Source organism: Psammomys obesus, unplaced genomic scaffold, assembly GCF_907164565.1.
Source record: "Psammomys obesus unplaced genomic scaffold, mPsaObe1.curated_primary_1811, whole genome shotgun sequence".
Classification (NCBI taxonomy): domain Eukaryota; kingdom Metazoa; phylum Chordata; class Mammalia; order Rodentia; family Muridae; genus Psammomys; species Psammomys obesus.
In genome coordinates this window covers 23054413-23065196 of record NW_026592890.1, presented here as the reverse complement: position 1 = coordinate 23065196, position 10784 = coordinate 23054413, and the positions used below count along the sequence as shown (strand labels likewise).

General features: G+C 35.2%; 1 protein-coding gene across 2 annotated transcripts in view; it reads left to right on the top strand.

Moving 5' to 3' along the window:
- Positions 1-10784, top strand: part of Sec63 (SEC63 homolog, protein translocation regulator) — a 63835-nt gene that overhangs the window by 25365 nt on the left and 27686 nt on the right. For both annotated transcript variants that reach the window (XM_055615933.1, XM_055615932.1), the window contains exons 3-8: positions 40-154; positions 1955-2067; positions 4935-4996; positions 6502-6560; positions 8189-8239; positions 9236-9344. In XM_055615933.1, coding sequence (XP_055471908.1) covers positions 40-154; positions 1955-2067; positions 4935-4996; positions 6502-6560; positions 8189-8239; positions 9236-9344 — 509 coding nt within the window. The remainder of the gene's footprint in view (positions 1-39; positions 155-1954; positions 2068-4934; positions 4997-6501; positions 6561-8188; positions 8240-9235; positions 9345-10784) is intronic.

The window sequence follows — 10784 nt, the reverse complement described above, 5'->3', positions numbered from 1 at the left end:
TGGATGAACTTATTTATGCATTTGTTTTTCCCTAAACAGGAAAATAGTTCTGCTTGCAGGATGGGCACTGTTCTTATTCCTTGCATACAAAGTTTCCAAAACAGACCGAGAATATCAGGAGTACAATCCTTATGAAGTGTTAAATTTGGATCCTGTAAGTAGTATTCTTATGTAATAAACATTAATTTAACAGTCCCTTAAATACTAAAGGTCTATACTCTAAAACAAATTAGACATTTCCAAAAGAAATCAGGCTTTGGTCTGTTAACCTTTTTTTTTTTTTCTTTTCCATTTTTTATTTATGTGTCTGTTGTGTGTACTTGGGTATCCATAATACAGAAGAGGGTGTCAGATCCCTTGGAGTTTACAGGTGGTTATTAGCTGCCTGATACAGGTGCTGGGAACTGAACTCAGGACCTCAGAAAAAGCAGTGCAAGGTTTTGTGTGCCAGGCCATCTCCTCAGCCCTGTCAGTTAACTATTTTTTAAATTAAAGTAAGACCTAATTCATTATCATTTGGGTATATTTGTTCTGTTGTTGATTGCTAGCAGTAAGTATTAGTTTATAACTGGTGACATGTTAAGGTTATTTGATGAGAAGCTACGTAGTTTAAAAGTGGTGGTGCATGCCTTTAATCCCAGCACTTGGGAGGCAGAGGCAGGTGGATCTTGGTGAGTTTGAGGCCAGCCTGGTCTACAGACTGAGCTTCAGGACAGCCAAGGCTACACAGAGAAACCCTGTCTCTGCTACAACATCTCCCTCCCCCAAACACACAAAGAAAACAAAAACAAACCAAAACAGTGTTTGTGTTAATTGACACATACAGTATCTTTAGTCTGAGTTGGGAGTTCTTGCTTGTAAGAAATTGTTCTTATTATCATTGAAATTAGGTAATTCTTGAGTGTGTGTACGTGTGTGTTTTGGTGAGATTTTAGTTGATAAGCCTCTACAGAATGTTAGAAGGTAATGAAGAGAGAGAATGAGCTCTGTAGAAGTTTGTCTTGTAAGAGCTTAGTAACCAAACTGAATATAATAGTTTGAGGTTTTCAATTTTTTATTTCTTTAATGGATGGTTTGATTTTGAAATTGATGCAATACAAATTAAGGAGCATGTTCATTTTTAGTTTTCTGTTTTGTAAAAAAAAAAAAAAAAAAGTTGGCTTATAGTCTGATTTTTATTTAATTTCTTTTTCTTCCAAACAATTTTTTTTTATATTTTTATCTTTAATTATTTGTGTGTGTATGTGTGTGGGGGGTTGTTTATATGTGACAATACAGAAGCCAGCAGAGGGCATTAGAGCTCTTAAGGCTGCTCACCGTTGGTGCTGGGAACTAGACTTGGACATCCTTTTAAAGAACAATGTGAACTTTTAACCACTGAGCTATCTCTCTTGCATAGTATCTGTTTTTTTTTCTTCTTGCTGTAATTATCCTGGTTATCAAGAGTATAAAATAAAAAGATGTGGGGAAATAAAAATGATACAAAAATTGCTGGTAAAAAGTGAGATTGAGAAGCAAGGCTGGTTCTTTTTTTAAAAAACATTTATTTAATATTGAAATATTGACAAGCAGATGAAATGAGATGTTGCTGAGATTATAAAGGAGGTTAATCATTGGTTTGGTTTTGAACTGTAGTTAGTTTACTCTTGATTAATTTTGGATATGTAAAGCCAGTATTTTCTTATTTAAATGTGGAGTTCTACACTTTTACCACTATTATCATCAGTAACTAGTATATTGCATGCCGTATAGTTAAATGCTTGATAAAAAGAAATATATTGAACAAAAGAAGTGTACGTATGAGATGAAATTTGGGGGACAAAATGTATAGGAAAAATGTTAGTTTCTTTTGTCAAAATTTTGAGTATTTCATGATTTAAGATAAAAATAGGATTATTTCTAATTGTATTGTGCTCTTATGTATTAACAAAGCTTTTTTTTTTTTTTTTTTAAGGGTGCAACAGTAGCAGAAATTAAGAAACAGTATCGCTTGTTGTCACTTAAATATCATCCAGATAAAGGTGGTGATGAAGTTATGTTCATGAGGATAGCAAAAGCTTATGCAGCGTAAGTATCATAGGGCCTGTTACCCTGTTTAAAGAACTGAGTAAAATGAGTGACATACACGTTTATTAAATTTTAACCAGGTGTATTTAAACCTGACATTTATGGACCTACTCAGCAGCCCTAAACTAGTAGTTAATTAACCCTTACATAATTCAGAGTTGGCACTAAGAGGAGTGATTTTACTAAATTTAATTTAGTATATCTTAGTGACTGTTTTTGGTATGAAGAGACACTGTGACCAAGCATGGGTCGTTCCCATAATCAATTCTAGCCAGGGTTACATAGTAATTTTCTGCCTCAAAGGAAAAACAAAACTAAAAACAGTAATTCAGTGGCTATCATTTCTAAAACACAATTATCTCTTTAATTATTAAGTTATATAATAAATGTCTTTTGAACTTTTTATATAATAGTTTCCAAATTTTTGGCATTCATATCACTTTCACAGTCTGCTGTTATATCTATTATTTACTCTGAAAAAAAAAAAAAACTAGTTCACAGACTATACAACACTAAGTCTTTTTCATATATTGTCCTCAGTATGTATGAATACTAAGGTATCCAGGAAATTTTTCTTTTGGAATATTAGCACCCAGGAAACAGTTTTAATTTTAGATAATATTTTCTAGAAAGTGTATATGGGGGCTAGAGAAATGGCTCAGTGGTTAAGAGCACTGTCGGCTCTTCTAGAGGTCCTGAGTTCAATTCCTTTCCTTTCCTTTTTCCCTTTTTCCCATTTTCTTTTTCCCTTTCCCTTCCCTTAACCACTGAGCCATCTCTCCAGCCCCCATGAGGTTTCTTAACAATAACAGTATATCTTACGTGTGCCTACATCTAGGTTAATAAGAGAATAATAATAAAGTTCCACATTTTCATTATCCATTCTTTTGATGGCAGGCTAAGCTGATTCTATTTCCTTGCTACTATGAAGAAAAAAAACAATAACTGATAAAACATGAATATGAAAGTATCCATGTAGTAATAGAATGTAGAGGCTGCCTAGAGGTTCTGTAACTGGGTCTTTGGGTAGTTCTAGTTTTAGATTTTAGAAATCCACCCTGATTTCTATTGTGGCTGCATTAGTTTACATGCTAATATCAGTGGTGGATGGGGCTCCTCTCTGCTTATGTCCTCACCAGCCTTTGTTGTCATTATTTTTCTGATAGTACATTCTGCAAAGATAAGATGGAACCTTAGACCACAGCTGGGATACAAGTTGAATAAATTGTAATAAATGATAATAATAAGAAAAAAGAAAAAAACAAAATTTAAAAAAGATTTTATTTTTTTATTTTTTTTAATTTTTGGAGATAGACTCTTACTAGGAAGCCCTAAAGCGTGGAACTTCTAGACTGCCTGCCTCTGCCTCTGCCTGTGGGATAAAGGCGTGCACTATCATGTCTGCCAAGAGATGTTGAACACTTAAAAAAAAAAAAAAAGCTTGATTGGTTAATTATAATTCTTTTCTTTTCTTTTTTTTTTTTTCCTGTCTTATTAGTCTGGGGTTAGGGGGAAAGAGCAAGAAAAATTCCATGTGTTAGGGTGCAGGGTTGGTAGAAAGTTTACTATAAATCCTTTCTCTGCAGGTAGGTGGGAAAACCTACCTTCTTCCTCTCAATTACCTTTTATCCTGTTTTCTTCCCTTTGCTCAAACCTCATAGAGCTATAATGGGAAAGACTGGATGGTATGGAGGACCAAGGGGACGTATCTTACCCTGTGTGAAGAAATTGAGATTTTTGTCTAGTGCTTTTTATGATCTATAATAGGATCTGAAATAAGGCCATTTTAATTCTCTGCTTTGAGCTCTTGGTCAGATCAGGACTTACATTTTAGTTAGGTATTGAAAATTATTCTGTCACTTTTACATTGCCGGACCTGAGAAGCTCTTGTATTTTTTTAGTTCTCCTGTCACTTGGCTTAGAAGAGCTTTTCTACACATCATTGAAGTTTTACAGGTGATGTTTACATCTTGAGAGCATAGGGCCACTCTTTTGGAAGGAACTACTATATTTTAAAAGTGTTTAATATTATTAAATTATCAGTGTGCTCATTGGAGAAATTTTAGAAAATAAAAGCCACTTAAAATCTTTCTTACATTCTTAGAAAATGTAGTAAGTAGCTTTTGAATTTCAATTTATACTAAGATCTAGGAATTAGCATTTTCTGATAACAGAGCATTTCTACACACACACACACACACACACACACACACACACACCTCTCTGATTTCAGAGTGACCGTTTTTGATTCTTTGGGTTACTAATCCCTTTGTGGTATGTGTTCACACATGTGGGTTTACATGCATGTAGAGGTAGGTTGATGTTGGGTGTTTTCCTAGATCATTCTCCACCTTATTTATTGAGAAAGCCTCTCTGACTTAAATCCAAACAGCAGCTAGCCAGCTTGCTCCAGTTATATACTGTCTTTGTCAACTGAGTGCTGAGTTAAATAAGTGGACTACCATACGTATGTCAGATGTGTGTGGTTACTGAGGACTCTAAACTCCAGTCTTCATATTTGCATAGCAAGCACTTTACAGAGTGAGCCACTTCGCCAGCCTTGCTGCATATGGAGAGGGTGTGGGACACTGGAGAAGTGAAGAATGCTTTGCACTCTTCCCAAGAACCAAGGCGTTTAGTTCCCAACACCGTGTTTGGGCAGCTCACAATCTCCTGTAACTCCAGTACCAGGGGCTTTCCAAGTCTTTTTGGGTGCTTTTACTCTTGTACACATAGACACACACAAAATTAAATAAAATAAATCTTAAAAAAACAAAAAATTGATTGGTTAATGAGGTTGTTGCATGTGAGTACTTATTTTTTGGGTATGGTTTTCTAATTTCGATACCTTGTTTTCTTCATGGTAGTTTAACAGATGAAGAGTCTCGGAAAAATTGGGAAGAATTTGGAAATCCAGATGGGCCTCAAGGTGTGGTGACTATAAAAATATTGGTAGTATTGAGTATTAGCTATTTTCATAAGAGGAATATTGATTTTTTCAGTTTATGGGTATGAAAATTACAGCCATGAGTTACATGAATAAATTGAACTTTTCTCTTTTTAAAAGAGTTAATTTTTTCTTTTTTATATGTGTAAGTGTTCTGCTTGTTTTTATGTTTTGTACCACATGCTGGCTGGTGCCCACAGAGATAGAAAGGGTGGGGGCAGCAGATCTGGAACTGGAGTTTCAGGTTGTTGAGCCTCATTTTGGGGGGCTGGAACTGAATCTGAGTCCTAAAAGAGCAACATACACTTCCTTTTTATCAAATTTATTTTATTTGTGTGTTTTGCTTATGTGTGTAAGGTTAGAAGAGGATGTTGGATCCTAGGAACTAAATTCAAGTTCCCTACAAAAGCAACAAATGCACTTAACGAGTGAGCTAGCCTGTCTGTAGAGATGGCTCCAACAAAAAAGACAGCAGGTGCTCTTAACCACTGAACAGTCTTTCCAGCCTCTTCCTTTAGTTTTTACTTCATTTTTCTTTTTTGAAGTTTATAGCACCCTGTTGAGTGGACCAAAGCTTCCTGTAATTCCAGCTCTAATGTTCTTGCTCTCTGGGGTACTTGTACTCATGTGTATGTACCTATTCACAGATATAAACACATACATGTAATTTAAGAATAATTTTTAAAAATTATTTTTGGTTGGTTGGTTTTTAGTATTGTGCTGGGTAGCTAGCTCAGTGAGAAAAGAAGGCTGGAGTTCAGACCCCTGGCACCCACATAAAATTGTTGTGACCTACTTGTAATTTTAGTATTCAGGCACAAACAAGCAATTTCCTGGGCAAGTTGGCTAGTTAGAGTAGCCAGATTATTTAGTTCTAGGTTTAGGAATAGTCCTTGCCTCTATACTGTCGCTATATCTATGCCTGTCTGTCTGTCTATCTATAATAGCTATTGAGGAAGACACCAGATGTTGACCTTTGGATTCTGTATGCATGACACTTGCATATGTTTTTTTTTTTAAAATAATATTCCTCCACATACAAATATGTGTACACATATGCCTACCATGAGACATGCAAGAAGTTTTTTCTTTACTAATTTCTTGCATTTTCATAGTGTATATGAATTTAAGGCATAAAAGAATTTGTTTTTGGAGAAGGAAACTTAAATGTGAAAAGTTTCATCATTAAAAACTGTGAGGTTTCATATACACTATTCTGTAACATAATACGTACATTTATTTATTTTGAGACACTGTCTTACTCTGTAGTCTATGCTACCTTGAACTTGCAGTGATCCTCACACCTCCGTCTCAAAAGTTGTACATGCCTGGGTACATTCTATTAAGTTTGTATAATAAAAATACATATACAATGTAATCTTAAAGGTTTGTGAGAAAAGGGAAAGGAGCATAAGTTTGAGATATAAGTAAATAAAATTGGAAGAGTCCTTTGAAACAGTAATTTATTTTATTTTGTTTTATTTTAGCTACAAGCTTTGGAATTGCCTTGCCAGCTTGGATAGTTGATCAGAAAAATTCAATTTTGGTAAGTGCATTTAATCAGGCCTATCCTAATGTGGTTGATATGCTTTTTGTTATATACTATATATAGGGTGTAATATAATGAAGGCCCTCACAAAGAAAATCTGACATGCTGTTTAGTTTTTTTTACTGAGTTTTGGAAGCTAATTTTTACATAGCAAGAGAAAAGAATTGGTTCCCATTATTACACTGTTGGTTTAGGACAATGTATTCTAAATTTAAGTTTGAAACTTGCCAGTTTTACCAATTTATTTTGAAGGTATTTTGGGGTAATGTCTTACTTTTAGTTTGAGAACTATTAGATTTTATGGTGGCCACATTTATCTAAGGTGAATTCATAATGTAACTTACTTTTTTCACCGTTACTCAAGCTAAGGTACTGTATGCTAAATTAAGTCATGTCTATTCCATACTAGGAGGCAGTGGGGCATCAGGTAAATCCATCAGTGATAGTTGCTGCAACCCCAAAACATCAGGAAATGTCTTAATATGTTGTTTAAAAATTAATGATCCGCAGCTGGGCGTGGTGGTGCACGCCTTTAATCCTAGCACTCAGGGAGGCAAAAGCAGGTGGATCTCTGTGAGTTTGAGGCTAGCCTGGTCTAAACAGTGAGTCCGGGACAGCCAAGGTTACACAGAAAAACCCTGTCTTGAAAAACCAAACCAAACCAAAAAAAAAGACCCCACCACCCTGCCCTCTCCAAAATGATGATTTGCTGCTTGAGATTTCATGAAAATAGGAGCTGTTTTATTTTAATTTTTCTTTATAAGTTTAAAATGTGTTCTCTCTCTCTCTCTCTCTTTCTGTGTGTGTGTGTGTGTGTGTGTGTGGTTGTGGTTGTGCCTATGCCACAGTGTATGTGTGGAGGTCAGAGGATAACTTGTAGGAATTGGTTATCTCTTACCATGTGGGTTGGAACTCAGGTGTTAGGCTTTGTGGCACATGGCTTTACTTACAAACCATTTTGTTGGTCTGTAGAGCTTTTTGAAACCTTAAAAGCACACTATACACAGTGTAGCTGTAATTTCTTTTGAAAAATAAGTATTTTTGTGACATTAAAGTTGGTAATCTTCAGAGCTCTATACTTTCTGCTTGTAAGGGCATCTGTCATGCTTAGGGTTACTGTGGGAATAATAGAAGAGAAAGATAGCTGACAGATTTCTGATGAAGCTATAGGTGAAAATTCAGTAGATACTATTGAATAAAAATGAAATGGCACATTTGTAGTTAGGCACAAGAGTTTATAAGGGCTTATAATTTGTTTCACAGTACTACTTGTAGGGTGTGAATATAGAAAATACTTGACTGGAAGGAAAGCATAATTTATGAAAATTTTGCAGTTATCTATATGACATCAGTAAATAGAAAATTAAAAGGTGATTGTTATAGCAGACAAAAACTCTAGTGTTTGGATATAATAACAGTGTTACCTGTATGACCTAGGACAAGCTATACAATCTATTTGCACTTCAGCTATGCTGTCCACAAAATTAAAAAAAAAAAAAAATAATGGCACCTTCATTGTATAGGATCAAATAATAAAGTATTTTTAATAGTGGGTCCTTCTTGTAAATTTGAACATTGTTGTAACTGACCTGACCAAGGCATAACTGTTTTCTCTTGAATTCCAGGTTTTACTTGTGTATGGATTGGCATTTATGGTTATCCTTCCTGTTGTTGTGGTAAGTTCTATCTGGTTATTAATTTTTTGGGTAGTTGCTCCATAAGATTATTATTAGAATTTAGTCCATTCAACTTCATGTTTTTAAAGGTATTATTGTTGTTTGAGATGGGGTCTGTCTTAACTTCGGCTGGTCTGGAACTTGATAGGTAGTCCACGTTGGCCTTAAACGCAGAGATCTGTCTACCTCTGCTTCCTGATTTCTGGGATTAAAGGCACCACCACGCCAAGCCTGTTTTTATATTTTGTTTTTATGTATGTGTGTTTGTGTGTAGGTTATATGTACATTCGAGTAGGTATCTGAAGAGTTCAGAAGAGGATGTTAGATTCCTGGAGCTGGAGTGGTTGTGAGCTAGTTGCTAGGTGCTGGAACAGAACGTGGGTTCTCTACAAGAGCAGTACATGGTCTTAACCACTAAGGAATATATCCCTAGTTCCTAGCAGCTTCATTTTAAACAGTGTCTGTGTAGTACTTCCAAAGAGTTTTACTTCATTTGTTTCTTTTGTGCCTTGTGTTCTTTTTGATCCTGGAGTTTGTGTGGGTCCATGAGTCCTGTTGCACATCTGTCTTGACCACTTCATAGGTTTGTTGTCTAAGATCCAATTTCATGAGAACATGAATGAAAATATCACGTCAGCTTTAAAGTGGCTCCTATACTTTTCAAATGTTTATTAGAAAATTCTTTGTTAGAAACCACTTTTTTTGCTTATAGCAATGGCTGTTTTTTTTTTTCTTGTTTTATCTTTAAACAATTTCTGCCTAAAACCTAAAGTATTTTAATAATGCCTGATGATTTATGTTTGTGTTAAGCTTCTGCCAATGTAAGTATTTGTTAACTAAATTACTTGAAATTTGGAACAAGCTCAAACACTTCATGTTCTTGGTAAATTTTTGGAAAATTTGCATGCACACACACAAAAAAACATTGCGCTGCATGAAACTTAACATTTATCATTTTTCATGCTTTATATCTTGTTTGATTTTATTTGTATTTAGGGCTCTTGGTGGTATCGGTCAATACGATATAGTGGAGACCAGATTCTAATACGTACAACACAGATTTATACATACTTTGTTTATAAAACTCGAAATATGGATATGAAACGTAAGTAAAGTAACTGCTGTTTGTTGCATTGCTTTCTGCGTCATTTATATGTTGCTGCACATTTCTTAACTTTGCAGTAGATTCCATCAGATTTAATCTAAAACCAGAAGGACGATTGTTGACTGGTTCTCTCTCAGCCCCACATTCAGTGACTTTTTTATACAGCTCAGGCCCGCCTGCCCAGTGGTACCTCCTCCATCAGCAGTAAAGAAAATGAACCCCCACAGAGATGCCCACAGTCCAGTCTGACCTAGGCATTTCCTCAGTTAAGGTTCCTTTTTCTCACATGACTAGTTTATGTCACTAATGATAGTATATAAAATTAACAAGTTTCTGCATAGCAAAGGCAATAATTACATGAGTAAAGAGATGGCCCACAAGATGGAGAAAATGTTTGGTAGCTATATAACCGAGAGAGGTGAATATCTAGAACGTATAAAGAATTAAAAATCCTAAACCCAGAACTTGAAGAGGCAGAGGTAAGAGGATTGCCACAAGTTTAATGGCAGCCTGTGTCTACATGGAGAGTAAAAGCCATCCAGGGATTCAGTGTCTCAAAAACAAGAAGAATTCTATCTTACATTAGAGTTGGTCTTATTAAGAAAATAATCAACCAAAGCTGGCAAGGATACAATTGCTGGTGAGAATGTAAGTTAGTGCAGCCACTATAGAAATCAGCATGAAGAGTCCTCAAAAATCTTTAACTAGATTTGTCATATGGTAAGCTATACCACTTCAGCAAAGATACCAAAAGGAATCTAAAGCAGATTCTAAGATCTAAGCATGCACATAACCTGCTTACCGTGCATTTCTTACAATAGCAAAGTTACAGAATAAGCCTAGGTATCTGTCAACAATAAATGGATATGAAAGATGTATATATAATAATAATAATTATTATTATTTTGTTTAGCCATAGGAAGAATGAACTTAGCGCAGTTGCAAGAAAGTTGATGAAATAGCAGATAACTATATTATGTGAAATAAATGAGACTCAAAGCAAATATTGTAAGAGATTGATATCGGTGTTAGTATTTTGGAACACACATACATATATGTCACAAAAGTTGAAGCAAAAAAAACTATCTGGGAAAAGGAAGAGTACAGAAAAGGGAGGGACCAATATGGTGAAAATACATGATATAATTGGAAAAAAAAGTGTGAAACCCTTCACTGTGTATAGTAAATATAGGCTGTGGAATAGAATGAATTTTTTGTTGTGCATACATATTATTCTTAGGTTGAATTGAAATACTAGTACAGGCACTTCTTTACAAAAAAACATTTTATGTGTTTTGTTTTGACCAAGGGATACTGATTTGTGAGAGTGTTACTTAGTCTCATGTAATTCTGTTACAAGTGTCTTTCCTCTCCTCTCCTCTCCTCTCCTCTCCTCTCCTCTCCTCTCCTCTCCTCTCCTCTCCTCTCCCCTCCCCTCCC